This window comes from Protopterus annectens, chromosome 2.part0 (assembly GCF_019279795.1).
Source record: "Protopterus annectens isolate FY-2018-M chromosome 2.part0, PAN1.0, whole genome shotgun sequence".
Classification (NCBI taxonomy): Eukaryota; Metazoa; Chordata; order Ceratodontiformes; family Protopteridae; genus Protopterus; species Protopterus annectens.
This window is the reverse complement of record NC_056728.1, coordinates 1,837,965,542-1,837,993,416: the sequence shown is the minus strand read 5'-3', so window position 1 is coordinate 1,837,993,416 and position 27,875 is coordinate 1,837,965,542. Positions and strand designations below refer to the sequence as shown.

The 27,875-nt window shown below is 40.3% G+C and overlaps 1 protein-coding gene across 2 annotated transcripts in view; it reads left to right on the top strand.

Moving 5' to 3' along the window:
* PLEKHM2 (pleckstrin homology and RUN domain containing M2) overlaps positions 1-27,875 on the top strand; it is a 1,089,177-nt gene that overhangs the window by 884,758 nt on the left and 176,544 nt on the right. For both annotated transcript variants that reach the window (XM_044061870.1, XM_044061869.1), the window contains 2 exons: positions 1,989-2,077; positions 2,802-2,934. In XM_044061870.1, the coding sequence (XP_043917805.1) occupies positions 1,989-2,077; positions 2,802-2,934 (222 nt within the window). The remainder of the gene's footprint in view (positions 1-1,988; positions 2,078-2,801; positions 2,935-27,875) is intronic.

Below are 27,875 nucleotides of genomic sequence, written 5' to 3'. Positions count from 1 at the left end.
CACTACCCCTGTCACGCCTTAATCCATGTGAGATTCTTTTGCATTGTAGATTAATTTAGAGAGTTTAGGAGGTATACTCCCTGCACTCTAACCACTTTATGGCTTTGGCTGTAGTTTTATATAGGATGATACTAGAGGAGAAAAGTAGATTTGTGTCTGATTCCATCCTTCACAGCCATTGTAAAAATGGTGGCATTTGTTGTGACACCTCACCACTGGCCCAGTAATCAAGGAGCCTCAGTCCTCACCACTGGCAGTAGTGGGGGGACGTACACACTGGGAGGATGACAAGTACACACACAGTAAAGTGCAATTTCCCTTAAGAGCACACAGAGACCACAGTCAGTCTGGGGCTGGTTTCTCCCTATTTCTACAGATCCCCAATAAGATTCCCCACTGGCACAGCTATAGGGTTGAGATCTCAGCTGAGTGGCCAAGCCAAGACCTCCAGCACCCTTTCTGTCCAACCAGTGCTTCATGTCCCTGCCCAAGTAGCTGACGCACACTCTGAGATTTGATTTATACATACACACTCTCCTGGGAAAGGCTGGCCCAGGTTTACTAACTATGCCCCCTTTTGCCCAGACTATAAGGTATTTATTACTGCCACCAGCCAACTCTTTATCAGCTACTTTAAGCCCCTTAACAAAGAGTGTCCAATCTTACTGTGTAGTGTTACTATTAATCCAAATGGTAGTTTGACCAAGGGCAAGGCTATTAGGAGTGGCCCACACAGTGTCACCAAATAAATGTGCAGGTACTGTCAGAATATAATTATGTCTCTACACAGATCAGCCACAGTGAAATATTTAAATATATTTAATAATAATAAAAGAATAAGAAAATACTCCGTAAATAATCAGTTACATCAGAGTTCAGAATCCTGGGAAATATTTAAAACAACATTGTCGGACAGTCTCAAATAAAGAAAGAAAACATCTAAGCTGTACTTCACTATATTCCTGTCTGTATCTAAGAGAAATTACTGTACCCTAGTTAACGTAATTATAGAACAAGGCAAGGCAGATGTGGTGAGTGGGTTTTCCAGCTGATGCTGTCAGGTCAAAGACCAAATACAAAATGCACTCTCTCTCTCTGAAAGTTCCTAAATTAATATCCCAAATATTACCGCTGGGTTAGCTTGCAGGATGACATTACTTCTTGCCGTCTGACTTAAGTTCCCAAGCTTAAACCCCCTTTGCTTGAAACCACCAGCATTTAGTATCTCCCTGTGAAAATACATAGCCCTTAGATGTTTGCAGCTGCTGGAAGACCTAAACACTTACAATACAATGCAGAAGGCTTCCTAGTTTTAGATATCCTGTCTCCTTGCTGCATTGAAACCATATTTTATGGAGCAGTTATAAAATAATTTAATTTCAACTATTTTTCTAAAGTTTTGCAAGTTAATCCTCTATGTTCCAGTTTCAGTTGTTAAAATATATACATTTACACGTTTACAGTAGTTTATGTACATTTCTGTTCACTTCCAGTAGGGTAAACTGTGCACACATCTCTAAGCTGAATACTCTCTTCAGCACATGTCTGTACAAACGATCTTGTATGACATACAGTTCTAATACATTTGCAACACAAGCATATGAATCATGTTGATATTCACAAATGACACACAACCATTTACAAAATTCTAGACAGCTAGGCTGACACTATTTCCCTTTGTCACTCCTGTTACCAGCTTTGGTCCTTCACATATCGTCTTCCATAAGATAGGCATTTTCATCATAAGCTTTGATATCCTCCTCCTCCTGACCCTACTGATTTAATTGCCTTCCTGGGTATAGTCTACAGTTCATCACTCTTCTGTTTAGTATATAAAAGGAGTATTGGCTCCAGACTGTTAGAAATGCATCACTTCAGAAGAAAACGGTTGTCTGCTTCAGTTTACAAACTACACTTAAACTTTTCTGCACTGTTATTAATTACAGTGATAATGAGTTTGTGATCCTAGAATTTTGTTTTTCCATTAGGTTGGCTTGGATTACCAGACAGTAATGCTTGTTTGCACAAATCGGAGAAGGCAGTTCTTGCTCGACACTGCTGATGCATCCCTCACTGAGTAAGTGAACAATGTGTAAAACGTTTTATTTGCCTTAAAGGAGTAGTCCATCTACAACTGAAATTGAAAAAAAATGCTTTGTTATTTTCCTGTTGTAAGCTATAACAAATAATTTTCTTCTGAGTTCGTCTACATCTGTAGCACATATCTTTAAGAATTTTATTTAAGTGATTTGTTTATTTTTCTTTTCTTTTCATATTTGTGACTGCTGCAGTAGCAACAAGATGTTGCTTTTTCCTTTTCAGGGTCACCAAATCATTCAGTTTATTGCTTAGACAATGATCTTGGGAATTCAGTGCCTTGCATATTTTGTTTGGCCTTCTCCTAATTTAACCCATTCTGTATGCACTGTTCTCTTCCCTTTTTACCATTGCACTGCTTTCTCAGGCTTATGTGTTGGGATTGTCATCACAAATTTTTGGACTTCTTGTGTGTTTTCAAGTTTGCATGTTTAAAGTGCTTCAGATTTGTGTTTTTAACTTTCATTCTAATTTTTTATATAGTTCACGTTGTGTATAGCACATTTGTTTTTGTCTGTATAACACTTAATTTAGAAACTGTTCATTTAGTAATAACCACTGAGGCCCATGGAAATGCACTGAAGTTAGAGAGCTGTTAATTGCACACTAGCTTCATTACTGTTATTTCTACAAGCTGTTCATGAGTATTGTATGCTTTTTAAGTACTGAACTGTACCTTTTTATACACACCTTTTTTTTTTCAGATTCTTTCTGGCTGTTTTGAAGTCTGCTATGATTAAAGGATGTAGAGAGCCACCATACCCTAGCATTCTGACAGATGCCACCATGGAGAAACTTGCACTAGCTAAGTTTGTTGCACAGGAATCAAAGTGTGAGGTACGGTTCAGCATGCTTATGTTTAATTTGTGGATGCCAATTTTATTTTATTGTGAAGTCTTGCCGTGCTGTAGCCATATTTAAAAATAAGCAAATGCAAGTAGTTTCTGTTTTTTTAATTACTTGATCTTTGCTATTGCAGATGGAACCACTGCAGTATTCACTATTGTGTGCATGCTTTTTTTTCTGTTTGCACAGCTGAAGTCAGCCCTGAAAGTATTTATAAGATTTACAGTATATAATTTGGTAGAAGCAAAAAAAAAAGGTTCAAAATTGAAAAATTAAAAACAGGGTTATGGTAATTGAAGGAAGGCTCTGGTATTCTGCCACTAAAAATTAAACAAAAATCTTTTTTAAAAGTATTGTTGCTGCTTTAGGTAATCATGTCCATGATCTAACCAAAAATGAAAAAATAATGGCTGGCAGTAATGTATTTCAATTTGCTGCTGTTACCCACAGCCAAACATGACAATCCTGATCTTTATAATTATATTTAAAAAAAAAAAAAAAAGCAAAATGACTGTATCAGTACTGTGTACAGTGTCTCCTGTTGCCACTGCTCAGAATAATGGTATCGATGTCCTCACAGTAAAAGGTGCTTCCAAGAAAAAAAAATCTCTGAAGATAAGGACATCTCTGTTAAGAAGATGTTGCTGCTTTTGGCGAACACATCCACAGTCATAAAGAAAGTGAAAAAATAATGACCACAGTAATTCAATTTGCTACCATCATTCACAGCCATAGAAAAATGAATTGAGGTCATGTATTGGTTAGCTATTGTACTTGCTGTATGAGAAGGAGGGGTTAAATGGAATAGTGTCATACTTTGTGCCAGTCATTCATCGATTTTCCAATTACCCATGCCAGTTTTATACTAATGTCTGAACTGCTTAAGTTAAAGTGAATAATCAGAGTTTGCATAAATGAGTGAATGAAAATGTCTTGTATTGTAAAACTCCAAAATCACATCCATCTTTAACAGAAAAAGAGAGAGAGACGTCAGGAGGTAAATATTTTCTTAAAAGTTGAAACAGGAGTTAAATAGTTTAGAAATCATTTTTTAAGCTGAATGAACAGTACAGTTTTTACATTTAGTGATTCCTACCAAGTGCTACATTTTTTTTTTACATTTAGTTATTTCTACCAATCTCTGCATTACTTCTTGAAAAGGGACTGTATGATGTGAAGTTGTTCAATCTCGCCGTTCATTCATCACTGATTGGGTTCGGAGCCGATCCTCAAAAGGAACTGTATGTTTTAGCAGCTTGTTTTAAAAGACAGACAAATTCTCTGATTTTAAATCTAGTTTCCACTTAGGAGTACTGAAATAGGGCTGCTGCTTCCCTTTCCTTACTATTTGGGAATGTTACATTTGGGAACCTGTAAGTTTACAGAGGGAGCCTGAATCATGATTTCTGAGTTTTCTTCTTTGTGGGTAATGAACTTGAACTCTATTCAAACCTGAAGCAATAAAGAATTTTTGCAGAGATTGTAGAAGGGGAAAGTACATCTTACTTTTCGCAAAAACTGTATAGTTCTTTTCTGATAGAGTACCTGTGTGTCATTTGGAGCCACTGAATGTTTCTAGTGGTGTATTGCTTAGACAGTAGTCATCTTAGTTACAGTTTTTGTCATAATTTTAAGATATTGTCTTTATTTCTTCCTTGTGCAATTAATTTTCCAGAGTGTGTGTTTTAGTTGGTCTTTTATGTTTTTCACTGATTCTTTGCGTATATCTTTTTTGTGTTTTTCATTTATAATAATTTGTGGCTGGTGCCTTTTTATGTTAAAAATGGTAACCTGTTAGCATTGGTGTGAAAGTTAGCATCTACCTTCTTTGAAAATGAGTGTTTGCTGTAAGCTGCTATACTTTAGTATGTTTGGCTCATTGGCAAGTTCTCAGTAACTGTGACCTTAATGATAGATTGGTGTAGTTGATGATGTGCACCACAGACACTGGGAAAGGAATAGGAATACTGTCACTGGAGAGGTATAAGTAATTCCATAATCCCTCCTGATAAGTATTGTGTGTGTGCTAGTATGTATAAAATTAGTTTGATTAGGTCTCAGTTACTGTTAATAAAATGGTACTTTAGGGTACTGGCCTCAGACCAAAATGAGTCGAAAGCTGGGGAGCCAGTAATTATAGCCCTATTCTGTTGCTGTGTATTTTAACACTTATTTGAATGTGGCAAGTTTTCATCATAACGTATGGCAGCAGTTTGCATTTGCTGCAGTCTGTTATGGACAAAGCCCCCTTCTCAATTTTTGTTTCTAGCAATGCAGATTTCAGCTCCATAACCCCTGCACATTTGACTTCATTGCAGTGCACATTTAAGCTGTGTAACCATTTTGCACCTGACACATCAGTGCATTTTAACCTTTTTTTATATCTCAGCATTGTCTTTTGTCTAATACATTAAACAAACTTAGCACTTACATGTACATGAGAGTACATTGTAGATCTTAGTCATATTTTATCTTTCACATATTTTGGTGGATGTTCTTCGTGTTTCACTGTTGCAGTCATCACATTTGGGCTATCTGCCTGCAGGTAGCCCTCAGTCGGCCTGAATACCAGAGTCTTGGGATTTCTGTGTCGGATGCTGTTGCTTCTTTATGACATCAGGTCGTCAGGGGTATAAAACATGCAGCCGACGCCATTATATCCGTCTTTCTTGCCATGCAGTGCCTGAAGCAGAAGCAGTTCGCGAGTGCTGGTCGGCCGCCTCCTGAAATTTTTGTTTACCAAGTTTCAGACCTGAAGTCTTCTAAAAGATAAGTACCCCGTTGGGGATAGTGTACCTAGCTATATGTAAAATGTGCCCCGCATTTTATGTGGGCAAAACGGAGCGGAGATTACGTGACAGATTGTATGAACACCAATACGCTATTAATAAACAGAAGTTAGATAATGCCCTAGCAAAACATGCTTGTACTAACATAGGGCATACTTTCAAGTTCATAGTTATGGATGAAATGAAAATTGATTATAGAGGTGGACCTAGGCAACTTAAACTAGAAGAACTAGAGTTAGTGTGGCAAGTTAAACTTAATGCTTGCCGTACGCCTGGCTTAAATGACACTTGTTCAATTTCAAGTATTCTAAGACTTAGAAGTCATAGAAAATAAATATTTACAATAATGTAGTGTCAAATAACTCCTTTACAAATATATACATAACATATACACACATTTTCTATTTTCATTGTTTTACATGTATCTTTTAAAACATAAGGTTAACATTAATTGTATATTTATTTATATTTTCTATCTAAGATTATATTTTTTAATTTTAAGAAAATAACTGAAGTATTTATAATCATTATAATTTATTATGTTGTAATAGAAGTAGGAGCAGGTTTTTGATTACTGTTACTTTTTGTATTGTGTTGGTTGAAATGAAAGTATATACTTTCCTGGTTTTATTTCACTGTGCCTTTAAATATGTGACTAATTGGTAACAGCTGAACATTTAAATGGCGGTCTTTTTGACTGGAATATTGTTTCTGAAGAAGTCTAGTTTTTATAGTAGACGAAAAGCGCTTAAAATAAACAATTTTCTTTTTAGGCCCTACTATTTTGACTACAGTTTTCATTTTTTAGTGATTTTTTATGGTTTAGAGTTCTTGTTTGTTGGACCTGATTTGTGTTTCGTTTCATAGTTTGTTTGCCTTTTTTTTCGTATTTCTAACCCCGTTGGGGATCCTTTTTTCTTTCTCTAACCGATGTCAGAAAAAATTAATAATGGTCTTGCCTGTGGAAAGCAAATGCCTCACGGAGATTTTCTTTCTTACTGCTTCACCTGTTTAGGCCCAGACCATGACGTCCCTCGCTGTCGGTTTTGTGCCGTGTTCAATGCCCAAACTATCAGTCGGGCTATTTTTGTCACTAAATTCTTTCACTCTCTATCTCCATATTCTGAAATGGCTTTGATAAGCCATCCGACTACCGATCTTCCGAAAAAAACGTAAGGATAAAGATAGAGACAGACCGCATAGGTCCAAAATTGCCGATGACGCTACCGTTAAGCGAGTCGCCAGTCCGCTGGTACTCAGTGAGGCGCTTTCGCAGGACCTGATACCCGCTTCTACAGATTCGCAGGCCTCTACTGAGACCCATTCGGAGTCTGGTATGCCGTGAGATGCTTCTTCGACTATGGAACCTGTGGATGTCTCTACCTTGGATGGGTCCGGAGCCGCTGTGCAGGCACCGGCTTCTGAGGGTGTATTCAGGCCTTCCGGTTTTCATACTAAACCAACAACTTCATTTCAAACCAAAAATACAGACTTTCTCAGGCCTAGAGATCAAACTACGCCTAGGAAGACGACCAAAGCGCATTCTCAGGCCCACATGCCACAAAAACAAAGGCTTAGAATGGCAGAAGACCTTATTACTTTAATTAGGAGAAGTCCGCCTTCCCCCTCAAAAAGACCAAGAACTGAATTTCCTTCTGATTCTTCTGATCAGGAGTCTGATAACGCTGAACCTTCTGATTACCAGGACATACCCTTATCTGCCTATGAGGATTCTGATGCAGAGGATTCCATTCCCTCTGCTTCACCACCAAAAGAGTTTTCTTTTGGAGAAACACTGCATACCCTTAAGGAGTCTTTCCGCTGGGAGAGGCAGGACTACTCAGTCCAAAAAGAGACTCGAATTTTTAAACTTGCCTCATCACAGGCCTCTAGCTATCCTGTTCTGGAAATTGTAGATGTCTTCTTGGAATCCAGCCTTACCCCTGAAACTTTGCCTCCAAAGCCCAGGAAACCTGACAGGTACTATAGAGAACCTGACTCCCACAAATTCTTCTTTAAGAATCCTACTGCGGATCCAGAGGCCATTTTCCAGGGACCCAAAGGCATTAAGGCTACTACAGCTTTCAGACAGGGACTCTAGGGCTTTAGACAGATGGGTAAGAAGCTATACACCTCTGCTACTCTTGCCATCAGGGCTTTAAATTGCCAGTTTCATATGTTAAAGTATCAGCAACATGTTATGGAACTAAATAAACAAAATATTATGTTGATTCCTGACTGTGCAAAACATAAAGATTTACAAGAGTTAATGCATTCTGCCAACCAAGTTGGTAAACATACTTTGCAGTGTGGTTTTGATGCCTTAGAAGCATCTTGCAGGGCTGCTGTCACTGGGTCTGTTCTTAGGAGGCATGATTGGCTTTAGGAACAAACCTTGCCAGATCATGTCAAAGCAAAATTACTGGATGCACCATTAAACCAAGAGCGTCTATTTAGCAGTAAAGCAGAAGTCCTCCAAAGGATGGAGGAAAAAGCTAAATCTATGCTAACTGTTAAAGATTTCTTACTAGTACAGCCACCTAGATTCAGTAGGCATTGGCCTTCAAAAAAGTGGTCTTTTCCAGTCCCTCCCAGACCTTCTCTGTCCAAACCCAGGGGCAGCAGACCACCAAGACTGCACTCTCAGGGTGTGCAGAGATCTAAGCAATGGAGTCCTTCCACCTCCAAAACGGGAGTAGTAAACCACCATCCTATGGTAAAATCTCACAATGACTTATCCTTAACTCTTCCAAGCCTTACCCAAGTACTTGCACCTTTAGGAGGGAAGCTTGCCCTGCATTCCAAAAACAGGGAATACATTGCCCAGGACAGATGGGGTCTTAAAAACATTGTTTCCCAGGTATACAGATTCCACTTCCACTCACTCCCAACCCCAAGCGAATGGCCAGACCTCCCCCCAAACCAGTGGGCAGAGGCCCAAAAGCAAGTACTTTCTCTTCTCATTATCAAGGCTATTCAACCTGACCCAGCAGAACAAAGGGGACAAGGCTTTTATTCCAAACTGTTTCTGGTACCCAGAAAAGAAAACTCTTGGCGTCCCATCCTGGGACTGTGTATTTTCAACACCTTTTTGGTGGTTCCAAAATTCAAAATGCTTGCTCTCCAACAGTTGCTCCCTATGCTAACCAAGGACTCCTGGATGGCAACCCTAGATTTAAAAGAAGCTCATCTGCACATCCCTATAAGGGAATCTTGCAGAAAATATCTACATTTCAGAGCAGGCTGTATGCACTGTCAGTTCTCTACACTTTCCTTTGGCTTATGTACTGTGCCCAGGGTATTCACAAAATGTCCTAGCTCCAGCCATTGCATACTACAGGCAGAGAACAATTCAAATTTACCCATACTTGGACGATTGCCTAATTCAGGCGGACAGCCAGGAATTACTATTACAGCACTTGGCATTTGTAAAGAGACTTCTAACTTCACTGGGGTACATCATCAACGAAAATAAATCACATCTGGTACCCAGCCAACAGATTGTATTGCTGTGAGCAAGCTTGAACACAACTTCCCAGATGGCATTCCTCACTCCAGAAAAACTACTTCAATCTACTGGCCATCAAAACCCGGCTATCTGCAAGAAAAATACTGCAAGCCCTAGGGATCATGGCCTCTTGCATTCTACTAATTCTATATGCAAGACTGCATATGAGGAAACATCAATCGTACTTAAAAAGTCACTGGTGTCAACATTCTCAGGACCTGGAAAACAATGATTCCTATCATTCCTTGCCTAAAGACAGAATTCCTTTGGTGGGCAGAGGCCTGCTGCCACAACAAGGGACTGCCTTTCACTCAACCCCCTGCCGAACAAACCCTAACAGACGCATCAGACTATGCATGGAGGGCTCACATGGCAGGACAATGCTTTCAAGGCAAATGGAGCCCAAAACAAATGCACCTGCATATCAGTCAAAAAGAAATGTTAGCTGTACAGAATGCTCTGACAGCCTTCAAAGGCCTTATTCTTCCAGGGCAACTATTGGTAAAGACAGACAACACCACAGTTATGTGGTACATAAACAAGCAGAGGGGAACCCATTCCTGCCCACTCTGCAGATTAGCCATAGCTCTGTGGAACACAGCCTTGAGCAACCAAGTGCACACCTGCAAGGTCAATTCCTGCCAAGCAAAATAAATTGACTAGCAGACGACTTAAGCAGAAATCTCATGGACCCACATGAGTGGAAACTGAAACCCAAAATATTCAAGCTTTTGAGGGACAGGTGCGGGGCACCAGAGGTGGACCTCTTTGCTTCCCCTCATAACTATCAGTTGAGCAAATATTGCACCATAACTCCCCACAGCCAAGCTTGGAAAGTGGATGCCCTGGCCTTTACCTGGGAAAGCCTCTCAATCTATGCCTTTCCCCCTCTGCCCCTCCTCTCGAAGGTTCTGCTAAAGATCAAACAGGACAAGCCAAGGACAATCCTAATTGCACCAGACTGACCACGCCAGCACTGGTACCCTCTTTTACGCAGTCTGACAGTAGTGTCACCATGGCACCTACCTCAGACCCCTTCCCTGCTTTCCCAGCAGGAGGGCCAGATTTTGCACCCTCAGCTCCAGGCCCTGAACCTAGCAGCCTGGCTAATCCCCTGAACTCATCACCAGCAACCCTCATTAAACAGGTGCTGGATGTCATTCTGGAGGCAAGGAGGCCTAGTACTAGAAAATCCTATTCTAAGAAGTGGAAAAATATACTGTTCCTTGAGCTGTTCTCAGGGAATGGACACAACTGTGCCCAGCTTACCTCGTATAATAGATTGCTTAACAAAAATGTTCCGCAATGGCCTATCCTTCTCTTCCATTAAGATTAGTGTCTCTGCCATCTCAGCTCATTATAACACTGAGCCACCCCTCTTCTCTCATCCTCTGGTCAAACCGTTCCTGAGAGGAGCAAAAAATGTAAGCCCTCCCAGCAGAGCTCCCACTCCAGCCTGGGACCTTAACTTTGTATTGGAAAAGCTCACGCTTCCACCCTTTGAACCTGCTGCTACAGCAGAGTTAAAATTCCTCTCATGGAAAACAGCTTTACTTCTAGCAATCACTTCAGCAAGAAGAGTCTGAATTGCAGGCCCTTATGGCTGTGGAACCCTTCATTATCTTCCATGCGGACAGGGTTTCCCTCAGGACCAACCCTTCATTTATGCCCAAGGTGGTATCTACTGTGGCTTTAAACCAATCCATTCATTTGCCAACTTTTTTCCCTAATCCTCAAAATAAAGGGGAAAGGATCCTGCACTCCCTGGATGTGCACAGGCAGCTTAGGTTCTATCTGGACAGGACTAAGCCTTTCAGAAAAATCTGACCAGCTGCTAGTCAGCTTTCCTGCAGGGGCAGAGGGCAAGGCCATTTCAAAGCAAACCATTTCTAAATGGGTAGCACACTGCATCCATTTAAGCTACAAACACCATGGGAAACCTACCCCACAGGGGATCAGAACACATTCCACTAGAGCTACATCAGCCTCTACAGCTTTCTCAGGGGAGTCCCTACCAGGGCCATCCTGGAAGCTGCAACGTGGAGCTCTGTACACACTTTCACCAAGCATTACCACTTACCTATCCTTTCTAAATCCAGAGCTAGGTTTGCCACAGCAGTCTTACAGGGCCCGATTGAAAGCCCTAATGCTTCTTAACTACCTCCACCCATCCTCGGCTTTGGGAATCAACCCAAATGTGATGACTGCAACAGTGAAACATGAAGAACATAGTACAATTGTGTACACTTACCATAAATGTAGATGTTTGAGTGTATTCACTGTTGCAGTACTGGTTACCCTCCCTCCAGCCCTTTAACCTCTCTTTACTTCTACCTGTCTTTTTTGTTTGGCATATCTTGTATCATTGGTATTTGTTTTTTTGCTGGGGGTGTTACATACCATGTAATTGCTTCCTATTTTGGGGGGCACCTGACATCTGGGGCAAGAAAAACTGATGTAATGGCATTGGCTGCATGTTTTATACCCCTGACGACCTGACGTCATGGAAGAAGTGACAGCATCCGACGCAAAAATCCCAAGACTCTGGTATTCAGGCTGACTGAGGGCTTACCTGCAGGCAGATAACCCAAATGTGATGACTGCAACAATGAATACACTCGAACATCTACATTTATGGTAAGTGTACACAACTGTACTATCAGTGATGTTCCTTGAATATAGCTGTAGATGATTTCCAGTCATTAAATGTACTTTATAATCATTTCACAAATATTTGCTTATTTTAGTTTTTTAGCAAAAACTTGCTTTTTCCTCCCCTGATAGCTTGATGACCTTTCAAAGTGGAAATGCGGATATCTTGTCATGGGTTTCTCTCGTAGTTGTATATCTGTTGTGCATCTTGATTTCAAACAGTAGTCACTTTCAGCCTGTTTAACTAAAGTTGTGTAGTCTCTTTTTGGAAGTTATCTTTCTCAACACCTGGCACTTGGCTGTTTTTAAAGCTAATGTTCTATCAGATCTCGTTTTGTTATTCTCAGAATCATTTATTCGACAGTGTTTCCTGTTACAGGTGGCTTATCAGCTACTTGAGTTTCCAAGCGTAGATAAAATTGTCAATCAACATATTTTATATTTGAGAAGAGTTAATTTATTTTACATCATTGCTAATTTTGTTTTCTGAGCCGATGTCATTGCTAGCCATCTAAATTTGTAAATAAGTTTGCCCATGAGAAACATGTAGGTCTCCATAATTTTCTTTCTAGTATTTTTTAGGGGGCAGGGCAGAGATACAAGAATAATGCTGATAACCTACAACAGTGCATCAGTTTTAATAAGGCTACTGAAATATGGTGATTAAAAGCCCACCATCTCAAGAAGAAAAAAATAAAAATGGAAAACTAAAAGCCAAATTAATAGTAAAACAGAAGGGGAAAATCCTCCAAAAAGTAGATAAAGGAGCCCAGTGGTGAATAACTCCTATTTCTAACAGAGGAATACTGCTGAAAGTTTCCTTCACATGGATAAATAGCATATTTTAAAGGTGCAAAAAAACTGAGTCATTTCACTAAAGATTAGAAGTACAAAGTCATTCTCGCCTTTGAAGGCTGTAGTTAAACCAGCTTGAGGGTTCTGAAAACTGTAATTTTTTTTTTTCAGTTGCTGAAATGATTCATCAGAACAACAGTTTTTTATAGTCTTAGATCAAACCAAATAATGGTTAAGATTGTAAAGTAGTCAGTGCTACAGCCATGGATCTTTTATTACCTCATTTTTGTTAGACTTACAAAACTGGCTACTGAGTATTTTAAAGTTCATGCTGTCATAAGCGCTTCAGTAACGAGTCTCAGTTCCAGGTACCTCTGACTTGTATAGGTTATCCATTGAAGGGCTTTCACACCATTTAAATCAACCTCCTAGGTTGGTTTGTAAGGGTCTTCCAAAACAGTTCACTGCAGAAGAGAGAGAGCATGTGTACTTGTTCGTCAAAGGAAGGTTTGTATATCGGCAAGGTGGGAATTTTCCTTTAGACTAGATGTTGACAGTGCTGGTAAGCAAGTCCTTTCATCTGGTTCACTTCCTAAGGGCATAGCTGTGAATGAAAGTTAAATGAGGCAGTATACAATTAGGATTTTAAAGGACATTTTCTCCCACTGCCCCAAAACTGATTCTACAAGGCTGTTAAAGGTAGAACAAGCCCCAAACATGGGTTAATGACCTTTTCATTGCACAATGTCAACAGTGCTGTTTACAAGACTCCTTATTCCAGATCCCATTCAATTTAAAGGCTGACAGTTTATGTAAAGCCCTTACAAGAATGTCAGACTTTTTCAAAAACATAAAGGTTGACCCTTTTAGTCAGTCCTTTAACAGTGAATCAGATGCATAGAAAAACCTTAACCCTCTTCCATTCTGCCCCTTGCCAGCAAATAATCTATGGTGACAGATTTGGGAAGTAGGTTTGTGCATCCTTTAATTTTTCTTCTAGGTTATTCTGTATTTGACTGCCATACTGCACTACTAAACTAGATTTTTTTGGGCTGGACAAAAGCTTCTCCAGGGACTTTTCCTCTGACCTTTGGGGGGAGGGGGACAAAAGCTTCTCCATGGACTTTTCCTCTGACAGGGTTAATCTGTCCTTTTTGAGGAAGAACTGTTAAGCGAGTCCTTGTCAAGCTTCCCAGTCCATCCAGAAAGAAATTAGATATTTGTTTTATTCTTAATTGTAGTTTGAGTTGCTGGTGCAGGGTTTCACCCTTAGAGATTTTTGTATGACAGTAATATTTTGTATGACAGTAATATATGGTGGCAGACAGATTTGGGATTTATAGAGTGGGATATTTTCCAGAGGGAGGGGATAGCACCATCGGATGCAATACCTTATACAGAATAACCTACTGTGCAACTACCAGCATGGCTTTAGAACACAACACAGCACCACCTCTCCCCTCCTTTCCTTTACTAACGCCATAAACCAAAACAGGAATGACAACAGGCTATCCTCTGCCCTCTTTCTTGACTTGTCAAAAAACATTGATATGGTCAACCATGAACTTCTCATTCTCTCTCTAAAGTCAATTTCTCCGAATAAGCACACAATCCAGTGGTTCCAGTCCTATCTGACTGGCAGACAACAGGCTTTATTATGGCAGGGCAAACTGTCCAGCTAGCTACCTCTCACACTTGTTGTCACTCATGGCTCTATATTAGGACCACTACTCTTCTTTATTTTCTTCAATAACCTTCACACCGCTATCTGTAAAGCTACCTGTATTCAATATGCAGATGATTCCACTCTGATCTACTCAGCCACCTCCACATCCAACCTGCAAATCTTAACCTAAAACACATTTAACACTATTGAAAACTGGCTCTCCAACCAGCGTCTACTGCTGAACCCCAGTAAAACTAAACTTCTGCTCTTCACCCCCCACTAGTAGATCCACCCCATTTTCATTCTCTGTTGCATCCAACAATGGTACCACTAACTCCCTAGATACCCATACTAAGCTTCTAGGGTTTATTATAGATAGTAATCTTAAATTTGACCTACAGGTCAACAAAACCATACAGACCGTCAATAAGAAGCTTGGATCTCTGCACAGAAACAAGTCATTTTAACACCACTGGCTAGAAATACAATCCCCCGGTCGCACCTACTCTCTACTCTTATTTATGCCTCTCCTGTACTCTCAGACCTTAATAAATCTGAAGTGAGTAAGCTCTCCCATAGCTACAACCATATTGCCAGACTTGCCACTGGCTCCACCTATAGAACCCGTCACTGCCAGAACCTGAAACAACTAGAGTGGCTAGAACTTCCCAGCTTAATTCAATTCAATCAACTCTTAATAGCACACAAAATTCTTTACCACCCTGAGGTTACCCCCTCACTTGTAAATATTATAAAGCCATATAACAACTTAAGACAAGGTTTAGATCCCTGGAGCGTGTGGCTCTGAGGGATTGGGATTTCTTTAAGTGGAGCATGTCCAGCAGCTCAGGGTTTGACATGGCCTTGTATGTTAAGCAGAGATCGCCTCTGCGTAGACGATATGCCACAGAGTATAGCTGGAGTTTTTTTAGACGTTCAGCATAGGGCATCTACTTTAGGCCTGTGATTCTTTTAGTGAGGTATTTCTGCGGCCTTTCCAGCTGTTGCAGGTGTCTTGTGAGGTACATACCAAACGGGGCGTTGTACTCTATAATGGGTCTAATGAGGGATAAGTACAGTGGGACAATGACGTGCTTTTTTCTGGATGAAAAGCCCTTCGTGATCAGGTGTGCCACATAGAAGGATTTCCTAATTGTTGTGGCAATGGGGTTATCGAAGGTGAGACCACTGTCCACCTGTGTCCCTAAATCTCTCATCACACTTTCAGTGTTTAGTGTACTGCCGCCTGTGTGGTAATTCATGGGTACATGGTTTTTCCCAAAGGGGATAACTATACATTTCTTGGCATTAAGCTGTGAGGCCATCGCTCTGGCACCGAGCATCTGTTTCTGTAAGGCCGTTTTGTAGAATATCCACATCATTTGGGGATTCAGTAATGGCTCCCAGTTCGCAGTCATTTGCGAACTTTGTTAGCCAGAGTCCTTTGGTGTTGGCCTGTACTTCAGAGAAGTAGATGCCAAACAAGAGTGGTCCCAGGACTGAACCCTGTGGTACTCCACTTGTCTGGAGCTGGATTTGGACTCGGCTACTTTTACAGTCTGGGTTCTAACAGTAAGCCAGTTGGCAACCCATCGAGTGACGTAGGGATTTATGCCCAGCTTAGTAAGTTTATGATTCCAGAGAGGGGGATGGTGTCGAAGGCCTTGTCGAGGTCCAGATAGGCTATGTGGACCGCCTTACCCTCGTCCACAGCTCTGGAGACTGATTTGAAGAAGTCAGCCAGGTTCAGGAGACAAAATTGGCCCTTCACGAACCCAAACTGGGTGGGGTCCCGTGTTTGAAGGTTGCCAATGTCTTTGTTTATAAGTTCCATGATAATGCATTCCATGCCCTTGTAGATCAGGCTCGTCAGACTGGGACGGTAGTTCCTGGGATCCAAGGTGGATCCACCCTTGTGGAGTGGGATAACTGTAGCTGTGTGCCACTCAGTGGACACGAAGCCTCAGGTAAGGCTATGATTAAATATGACACTTAAGTGAGGTGCCAGTTCATTTTGTAGTTCATGTAGTACACAGCCCGGGATGTCATCTGGTCCCATGGATGCTGTATTCTTAGCTTTGGAGAGTGCGGTTTCTACCTGTGTGGCCGTGATTACTGGAATTTGGCAGTCTTTTGATATTGAGATGGGCCCTTAGGAAGTGAGAGAGGGGTGAAGTTGGCACTAAATCAATCTGCCAGGATATTGGCAATAACCTTGTGATCAGTATATTTAATGCCATTCTGTTGTAGCTCAGAGCAGATCTGAGCATTGCCATTTAGATTCTTGACATAACTATAGAATGCCTTGTGGTTGTCTTTGGAATCTTTGGTAATTTTGTTTTCGTAACTAGCTTTGGAGGATTTTATGACTGATCTCAGCTTCTTACTGAGGCTGGTAAGGGAGTTTTTTGCATTCTGGGATTTTCCTCTTTCCTGAAACAGTTTCTTTCTTCTGTTGTATAGTCTTTTTATGGCAGGGGACCACCAGATTGGCTTCCTTTTTTTTTTGGAGGAGAGCATCGTGGTTCTATTTGGGATGGCACAATTCATGCATGAGTGAATGTGCTCGTACAGTGCCTTAGTGTAGGATTCAGTAGTAGAACTTTCAGCTCCCGTCTGCATGGGTGCCATGAAATTTGCCACCGCTGACTTAAGTAGCATGAAGCTAGCTTTGGAGAAGTTTTTTTTACAGACGTTTCCTTACTGGGGGGGTGGGGTGGGATGTGGATGTCAAGGGTGATTTTTCTTATGTTCAGACCTGACCAGTGAGGGGGTGACCACTGGTGTGGAGCATCTATCTCCCATCTTGGTAATAACCAGGTCTAGGATATTGGAGCCCCTGGTAGGACAATGGATTAGTTGATCCAGGGCATTGGAATTTATGAATTCCAAGAACTGGTGGGAAAAGGTGTTGGCACCTGAGTAGTTTTCCCAGCTAATGGCAGGGCAGTTGAAATCACCCAGTATTAGGGTGTTTGGTTGTACCTTAATATTTTCCAGTATGTTTAGAAAGGTGTAGTGAGAATCTTTGGGCATGGTGGGGGATCTGTAGCAAACTTTAATTTGGATTGCAGTCTTACCTAGTGTGGAGAATTTCAGATGCATTGTGTTGGGCAAATAGCCTGGAGGTGTGAATATCCTTGGTGATTGGACACTTCCCCACCTTTAGTATTTCGGTCTTAGTTTAGTGGCCGAAAAGTGTGGTAAGAGTTGTAGCCTGGTATTGCAGGGGTGCTGTCTGGAGTCTTGAACCAGGTCTCAGTTACTGCACAGATATCGATGTTCTCCATTTTTAGGAGTGCCTCGAGAGAGTGCATTTTGAGGTTTAGACTTCTAGCATTGACTAGCATTACCTTCAGATTTTGCATGCTTGTGTCTATTATGGTGGTGGTTTTATCCTTTGAGCCTTGCCTCAGAAAGGCACTATAGGGGTGGCAAGAGCTTTAGCCAGTAACCTGAATCCCAGGGGTGACCGGTGCAGACCATCTCTGGCAAAGCATCGTGGTTTGTCGATCATGAAGTCCCAGGCAGACAGATACTGGATCCCCTTTGAATGACACCAGAAGCTTAGCTAATTGTTGAATTCAATCATTTTGTCCTTATACTGTGGTATCATTCTGAGCGAAGGCAGGATGTTACTCAGGGCTAGGGTCATACCTACCTGGGCCACATGATCCGAGAGCTGTTCCATGTCTCTCTTCATGTAGTCCAGGGAGGTGCGTCTCAAGTCATTCACTCTAACATGGACAATGACAGATCCGTATTTGTACTTGTTGTCGAGTGACCCTTCAATCCTCCATAAGTCTCTTCGAAAAAAGCCTCAAATAGCATTTCAGAGTGAAATGACTTTGTCCATGTACCAACCCTGATTGTTATAAAATGAAATCTTATTTTAATATCTTAACATTTAATACTCAACTACGTTCTGTAGCAATCTGATGATTTTTGCTTTAATGTGTCAGACCATGTAAATTGTGAGTCTCTATTGGGAGCATATAATATATAGTTTCTGTACATATATACATCTTAATTTAGACTAATGATAACCTCTTGTGTTATGAATATATTGATATACATGCTATTTATTTTAGTGCAAAGGTTTATGCAATATTAGTATAAATTGGCATGATATAGTATTTTAATATGTAGATATTTGCAAAATGAACGTAGCATATGATATTCGTCTTAGATTAAATTCCTTGTGGCTAAGAAGATAATAAAACACATTTAAGTCCACTATCATGCTTATCCAGACTGATAGAAGGTTAATGGACGGGGAACATTTTGTTTACATTTACATTCATTTAACGTGATTTTTAAAAATTCTTATATGATGTTTTAAAGAAGTCTTACTACAGGAAATGCCTTCCATATATGGACATGATTTTAAGTACAAGTGGTAATCAGGGAATTATAATTGTTTAATTGTTTTTTTCCCGCCTGAATTTCAGTTAATTGGGTGGCATATTTTACTATATAAGATGAACTTCTGTTGCTTAAAATTTGTAACCTGATGAAGCGCACTGTTAGGTGCGTGAAAGCGCTTGTTTTATTCTAATAAAAAATATTTGCTGCTGATCGTGGAGGCTTCAGTGATTTGTTGAACAATTCGTACTTTACTTTTTTACTGAAGCCTTGGATGGTCGTGCTGGGTCTGCTGCTGATACTCTGGATTCTTTTGTTCTTGTTTCCGGCTAATCATCACACGATGGAAAATCTTAACATAGAGTTGGACTATACACCAAAAGTTGCTAGTGATGCTACGAATTGGAATACTATCTTCCACCAACGTGAAAATTCCTTACTGAACTTTAACATCCAAGGGAACGCTGTACAGGAGGTGAATACCCACAGTGAGAACATGCAGGATTTTTATGGAGAGTTGAGGAGCCTGGAGAATAATCTTTATAAACTCCATAGACTCATTTGGCAGAGGAGACACCTGGAGGCATGCCTGCATTTTAAGGTCATTCCGCGAGGCATGCGCGTCCTCTGTATGCCGAGCTATGGAGAGGCGCATCCGGAACTCCTACGGAGGTGGCAACAGCTTAACCTAGAGCTTGGTAACAGTTACTTGAAATTACTAATTGACTATTTCCAACCAATGGAGAACGAACTTATTGATAAAGTTGAAGGTGAGCACCAAAATATAATTGCAAGATACAAAAGTGAGCATTGTATATCCAAACTTAACAATATGTTATCGCAAGTGACTTTTTATAGCAACAAGCTGGAACAAGTGAAGTTAAAAAAGCTGAAAAGAGATTGTAATGATTTTCATGTCGGCAATATTTTCATTTGGCCGAGGTACAACGAAGCAGTAGTAACTGGAGAGACTAATCGGGCTAGTAATGATTTAACAAACAGCTCGATCACTAACATGACTCCTGTTAATTTAGATAATATTGCATCTAACAGTGGTGTACTTACTTCACCGCAATCAGAAGTAGATATTACTTCTTCTGTCTCATCTTTACCTTGTAATCAACAAGGTTTAAAATGTCTAACAACAGGAGCTAGACCTAAAGAAGGCACAAGTGTATTGAGTGCTACTTCTAATATGGCTTCGGTTTTAAACTCCCCGCTCCCATACAAACAACGAGCCCCAATGCGCTCCACCAGCCGGGGAAGGGGGAAGCGCAAGATGTCAGGAGACAACTGGCAGAACAGGAAGAAGAAAATTTGAATACCCTGTTTTTCAATATTTCGTCCAGGGAATTAACAGAAATTGAATGTTCCGTACTCAATAAGGGCTTATCATATATCCCCTCACGAGGCAGTGAACTTTCAGAGACTCTCATAATGCTTCGGAAATTTACCAGAAGGTTGGCTTTGAGACTCTTGTTTCAGAATCCAGAATGTGTTGATGGCATACCTGAACCTATGGCTCCTAAAAGGAAAAGTACTTTTACTCCACCAATACCTGGCTCTATAGAATGCTTCCTACGAGCATGTGAATTTGACTTTTACATTTATTATAAAGAGAAAGGACATAAAAAATTGTTCTATAATCTGAATAAAATACAAAGATGTAGTTTAGAATCGCTGTGCAATGATGAAAGTGTGGTATTTAAACCTGCAGACAAAGGGGGGGGGTGGTAATAATGGACTCCAGCTTCTATAATAACCTGATGACTATGATGTTGAGTGATGATACAGCATACCTAATGATTAGTAGATCAGAAATCATGTTAATAATAAGGAATGTCCAAGACTCATTATATGATCTCCTAATGACAAGATGCATTGATAAACAGCTATATGATTATTTAGAAATAGAAGCCCCTTTAATTCCCATCATAAAGGGACTCCCTAAAATGCATAAAGGGGTATGTCCTCCACCTATACGGCCCATAGTATCAGGCCAGTCATGGGTGACCGAGAATGCATCACAATATGTGCAATATAAACTAGCTCCTTTGGTAGACAAAATTCCTACTATACTGAAAAATTCATATAAACTGTTGGAAGATCTTGAAAACTCATCATGGATTGAAAAAATAAATCAAGAGACACTGTTAGTCACTTTAGACATAAAGAACTTGTTCACGAGTATACCCAATGACTTTGGTGTAGAGGCGGTTAGAAGCTGTTTGAATGACTTTAAAATGGGCAATCAGAATGAACAGTTTGTAATATGTGCTCTATTGGAGCTTATACTTAATAACAACATTTTCATGTATCAGGATAAGATCTATAGACAGACATGGGGGGTAGCCATGGGCACCCCCTGTGCAAATGTCTATGCTAATATAGCTGTATTTGAGTGGGAGAGAACTTACATCCTAAATAATGAGAATTTTACCACAAATGCAATATATTACAGGAGATTTGTGGATGACATCCTACTCTTTTGGAATGGGAGTAAGGGGTCCTTGGAAGATTTCATCAAGTATATGGAATCAACTACCTCCTTCCTTAGCTTCACTTATGAAGCTTCTTTACACAAGGTTAACTACTTAGATGTAGTAATAATAAAAAACAATCTGAATAGATTTACTACATCATTATTCAGAAAACCCTGCTGGAAGAATGCCATTTTGCACCATGAGAGCATGCATCCACGCCATATTTTTCCTAACATTGTGAAAAATCAAATGGATAGAATAACTAAAATATGTAGTGATAATAAGGACAGAGAAATGTTATTGAATTTTCAAAATGAATGTTTTATGAATAGGGGTTATTCTGACCATCTGCAAACAATACCTAAAGATAAAATTAATATGGCTTGTAGTACTAAATACAAGCCAAGTGGATACAGGCATCATATTAGATCGAACATGGGCAAGATACAATATGACATTAAATTCACTAATGATTTTCAATACATAAAAGAGATTATCCAAAAGAACTGGAAGTTACTGTATATGAACAAAGATCTGAAGAATGTGGTGGGCGAACACCCCATCTTCAGATATAGCAACTGTCCAAATCTGAAAAGATTATTATGTAAAGAGAAAACACTACATATTCCTCTGGACATTAGGATGAAATATAGGCGAGGAACCTATCCATGTAACAAATGTCGTGTCTGTAAGCACATTAGTGTCCAACAGTCATATGAAAACATACAGACAGGCTATAATTTCATACCTAACTTTTATGCTACTTGTGATACCACAAATATTATATATCTGGCGACATGTGACTCTTGCGATGTATATTATGTGGGTATGACAACACGTAGGCTCAAAGACCGAGCCTACAACCACCTATACGACATACAGAAAATGAATATTAATAATGCTCTAGCTAGACATTGTCAAATGTTTACATCGCATCTGTTCAAATTTAGAGTCTTACAGATACTTTATCCAAGTAGAAGGGAAGGTAATGCACGAGACACTTTAGAACTTTATGAGCTGAAATGGATACTATTGCTCAGGGCGCACATAGAGCCAGGTCTAAATACAGCGATCAATATTAGACCAGCGCTACTATAAATGTAATTGTTAATTGAATTTAATATTAGGAATTTATGAATAAGCTGATGATATGTATAAGACAGGGACTTATAAAATTACGCAAATTTTGTACTAATTCTAAGTGTTTCTATTGATATGGAAATATGTTGTTAATTTAATTATACATCCTCTATACAGAATGTATCCATATACTATATATATTCCTACGGCACATTAGTTGATTGTTTATTTATTTCATATAATATATAGTTTCTGTACATATATATATCTTAATTTAGACTAATGATAACCTCTTGTGTTATGAATATATTGATATACATGCTATTTATTTTAGTGCAAAGGTTTATGCAATATTAGTATAAATTGGTATGATATAGTATTTCAATATGTAGATATTAGCAAAATGAACGTAGCATATGATATTCGTCTTAGATTAAATTCCTTGTGGCTAAGAAGATAATAAAACACATTTAAGTCCACTATCATGCTTATCTAGACTGATAGAAGGTTAATGGACGGGGAACATTTTGTTTACATCTACATTTATTTAACGTGATTTTTAAAAAATTCTTATATGATGTTTTAAAGAAGTCTTACTACAGGAAATGCTTTCCATATATGGACATGATTTTAAGTACAAGTGGTAATCAGGGATTCATAATTGTTTAATTGTTTTTTTCCCGCCTGAATTTCAGTTAATTGGGTGGTATATTTCACTATATAAGATGAACCTCTGTTGCTTAAAATTTGTAACCTGATGAAGCGCACTGTTAGGTGCGTGAAAGCGCTTGTTTTATTCCAATAAAAATATTTGCTGCTGATCGTGGAGGCTTCAGTGATTTGTTGAACAATCTCTATTGGGAGCATTACTAAACAATTGTACATAACTCCTTGTCTTGTATGTTCTATGTATCTAACTTGTGTAATCTTTGTAAATTGGCTATTGGAGCTTTTCTCCCCAGGCCACTGCTGAAAATGGACATATATCCAGTCGGACTATGCCGGTAAACAAATGTAAAATAAATTTAAAATGTGCCTTTCTTCTTTATACATGCCTGTGCTTTGTTAGTTGTCTTGTACTGCTGCACCATCTGCCTGACAGACAGTGAGTACACTTGAGTAAGCTTGTGTGTGATCTTTCATTCACAGTTGTTGAGGGATGTAGGACGCCATCATCATTATGCTTCTCTAAGAGAGTCTGTTGGTGATGAAGTAATTTTTTGAGCCCTGTAGTTCCTTACGCCTACTTTGTGTAGTCTTTCTTTTCTGGAAACTTTTCAGTTTAGGACTCCTTACATTGCTTGGCCTCACCCCCCCCCCCCAAGTTCATCTTAGCTAAGAAGCCATTAAACATAATAAGCCCCCCACACACACACTTTTTGAACCATCCTTCAAGGATGTTATCTTGAAAGCCTTGAGGCTTGTTGATGTGGCCCTGAAAAGCCAAGTATCTGGATATGACCTTTTGGGAGTAAGTTATTGTAAGCGTCACAGGGTTAACACCCCTGCAGTCACAGTAGGCTGTTTTTTTCCCCTCTGCCACCTGGCAGGGAGTATAGAGCTTTGTATTAGTGTACCAAGATGTATTCCTTTGCCTTGTCAAGCCTTAGGGTTTCAGCTATGGCTTACATCTTCCGTAAGTCAGAATTCCTTGGTATACTTGGTAGTAGGAAGGTTCGAGGATCTCCTGCAGGCTCGACTCAAGAAAGCAGACTTCTAGACCATATCCATGGTAATCACGTGGACTGGCCGGTAACACTTTCTTTTGTGCTCTGTGGTTAGAGCTGCAGGCTAAGATGTACGCATGAAGAGAATGGCATAATTGAGGTAATCAACTCTTGAAGATTAACTTGGTTCCTTTATTTTGGAGTCTGTTTTTAAGGAAGGTGAGCTGTTTGGCTTGGCTTTGCAAACTGTGGTCAGTGGCCTTCTTGAGAGGAAGCAGATAACATCAATCAGGGCAGCATTTCTTCTCTTTCTTGTTACCATTTCTTCCAAGAAGAGGAGGTCCCATCATCACTGTGTGAGTGCAAAATAACTGTCTTTTTTTATGCAGAGTAGAACCTACCAATAGTGTAATGTGACTGGCCTTCTCAGAATGGCCTAATTCTTTCTCTCTTAGCCAGGGGAGTCTTTCCTGGTTGACTGTGCTGGAAAAATTATCCTTTGGACTTGGCAAGGTAGGGTTTAGAATTTCTTGATTTTTTTGTCATCTGAAGGTCCTTTTCCCATTGCAGATCCTGGCACTTGCAACAGAACTGTTAGGACATCTCCAGAATCCTCCATCTGTGTCAGTGGAGGTCTCTTATTTTTTTGGAGGGAGATGCTTTCTTCTTCCTTGTCAAATTGATGTTTTCTGGTTCTTCATTTTGACATTTCCCCTACCCTAAGTGGGATCTCAACGTCCTGTTTCTCCCTACTCTCCCAGGATGCTTTTTGCACACTCCTTTTTTTTTCTGGATATCTTTGTTGTGGTTCCCTCTAGTCTGTGTTTGGGCATCACATTCGTTTGAGTGGTTTAAATTTTTGAGGTTCCTCAGTCTTCGGAGACTGTCCATGTGCTGTCATCAGTGGTGAAAGCCTGGAAGGAGACTAATTCCTGTATGCTGATTTGTGCTATGACCATCACCAGCTTGCACTTTGGACTTCGGGGGGCACTACTACTTGTTTGCAGTCTTGTAAGCTGCCGTATTGTTTGTGTGGACGTTGTTTTCTGGCTCCTTGTTACTGGTTGTCCTTTCATGCTTGGAGTTTGCTCTCCCTTTGCAACCTTCACTTTCTCAAAGCCTTGTATGCCTGGGTTTGACAGCCTGTTTACAGATACAGCTTGCTCATGATTTTCTTCTACATGTGAATATTGTGTTAACTGTGATCTTTAAGGATATTTGTTGTGATCATTAAGGAGTCCTAAGTGTCTTTTCTTTCCTGGACCTCCTTTAGTGGTGGCGTTTGATCTTTGGGACCCCTGATCGATTGGCTTTCTCCACTGAACTCTTGATTGGGCTCTTTCTTTTGATGGTCTTCCCTTCATTATCACCAGTTCCTGTGGTGGTTGTTTGCATAAAGTTCATTTTGAGCGAATTTTCCTTTGCATAGATCCAGCAGTATTGTTTGTGGATTCTAAGAAAGGATCAAAACTGGTGAGTATACACTCCCAGTGACAGGGAAAGCAGAGTTCTGAACTGATATTGGAAAGAAAGTGTGTACAGCTGAGACAGCCTTCAGACCCATTGACTGTCTCACACCAAGTTTCAAATTGCTGTCATGTAGCAGGTAAAGGAGAAGATTAGGAGTTATTTTGTTTTGGTCCGACACCAAAATACTTTACAGATGGATGACTAAGTACTCTGTGTGGATATGATGCTGTGGCTGCAGAGTCCAAGGCAGCAGCTCTGGAGCCTGTGATTAGGAGACCTGCCTGGCTGAGGATTCAACTTCTTAATGCACCTTTGGGTAAGAGTTTGCTCATTTGGATCCCAACTTTTGAAATGTTCAAAAATAAATGTAGAAAGTGAGAGAGACTATGTAGAAAGTGAAAGCACTTTTTTTCCCTTATCCCTTGCCAATGTATCACAAGAATTGCCCATCAAAGTCTGAACCTTGTTATTGCAGACAAGGAAAGAGTACGCAAACAAAGGGAAAGAAGGACCAGTACGTGAGAAAATGAGAGGTAGACCAGAGGGGAATGCCTGAGACCCCCCAAGGAAGCAGCCATGACTACATTGACCCCTTTTTTATCTTCCCATCTAAACTCCTCAGCTTGCTTTTCTTAAGCCGCACATCAACTTTGTCTTTAATCTGTACCACCCACACCAGAGATAGAAGGAAGGCATCACACAAGACAATGAGGACTGGAAATCTTTCAGGATTACAGACTTCAGTTCATAAAACAGAAGATGCCACATATTAAATTAGTTCCAAGAAACCAAGTGGATCTTGTTCCCTCAGTTCTGTAGGAGCTTCTACATTTAGGAATATTGGGGCCTGTGGCCAAAATCCTACTTGACTGTTCCTAATGCCCAGAAAAGTGTTTGTGAAGGCCTAGCCTGGGTCTGTAAAGGCTAATTGCATGTCTTAGGGTTCCTAGATTCAGAATGCTCACATTGCAAGCCACCTTTTCACTCCTCTTCCCTCAAGCTCTGATGGTTACCATAGGCATCAAGGATGGCTGCCTTCATGTACATATTCACAGGGATCACAGGTGCTTTATCTGATTCTTCCTTGACAAGGATGCACATGAGAAAACTCCAGTAGTAAAGAAGCACCCAGGATCAACACCCTCAGTCCCTGGAAGAAGTTATTCCTCTGCCTACCCTCCATTTCCAAAGAGAGATAGTGATGGTCTAACCCACTCAGGACGAAAGTATGTCTTTTGTACAGGAACAGTAAAGTCAGACCCTAACCATGGATGCTTCAAATCTAGCTTGGTGACGCACTCAGGAGGCCACAAAGTACAAGGTGCTTGGGGAAAAAACTTAAATGAATTGGGTAATGGGAAAGACATGATGTCATCTATTTTGCATGCTGTCCATGACTTCCTGGGAGTGACTGTTCAACCCAGATGACCCTGAATGCCATTCCAGCTGAACTTGGTGGTGGACCAAAGCAGGTAATATGCAGATCTCCACAAATGGATGTTGCACAACGTCTTCTGTCAAGTTATACAAGCAGCAACCCCCTGAGAAAGTTCTGTTCCAGAACACCACACAAATAAGCTTGGGCAACAGATGAACAGATGTTTTTTTTTCTTTCAAATAAACTTATTTCTCTCTCTATGCATTTTCCTTCCATGTGGCTTGTCTCCCAAACAAAATCCAGAACCTTGTCCAAAGGTTGTTCCAAAATGTGAAGGAGGAGGGGGCCAAGTATGCTTTTAATAGCACCCTTTTGACCCAGACAGAACTGGCTTTCCCTCCTCATCCTTAAGGCCAGGGCAAAACCTTGTGTGTTGCCTTTGCAAATGGGCCTCCTGACTTGGGGCAAGGGGCCATGTCACACCCCAGTCTAAAGTACTGCCACTTACTATCTGGATGATCCAACACATTTGCCCTTCAAGCACTAGTGCATGGAGAAAGTGACTGCCATCAGGAAATCCACCATCCAAATGGAATTCATCTTCCCTGTAGTGCAGTAGAGAGACTCAGGACCCTAGTATGGTAATGCAGGCTTTATTTCTGCAGTACTTAAGTCATTTGTTCAATTCAGGCATGGTCTGTTCCTCTCTTAAGGTACATCAGCCAGTTTTGCTCCTCCATGAGACTTTAATTGTATTCTGAAAAAAAGTGGTTCAGCTCTTTTTCAAGCCTGCTGCCTCACCCCTTCCTCCAAACATATCTAACCTCAAAAGCTATTTGTTACTGACTGTCCCCTCAGCTAGGAGGATTTCAGAACTGTAAAACCTTCTGTACAAATAGCTCTTTCTTGAGGTCAAGTTTTAGAACTAATCCTACTTTTATGCCAAAAGTAGTGACTAAGCTCTTCAGCTACACTTTTCAGTTGCCTGTTTTCTTTCATAACTCGTAGACCAAGGGGAAAAAACAGTCCACTTGTAGATGCACATGGACAACTAAGATATCTAGAGAAAAGCAAGAACA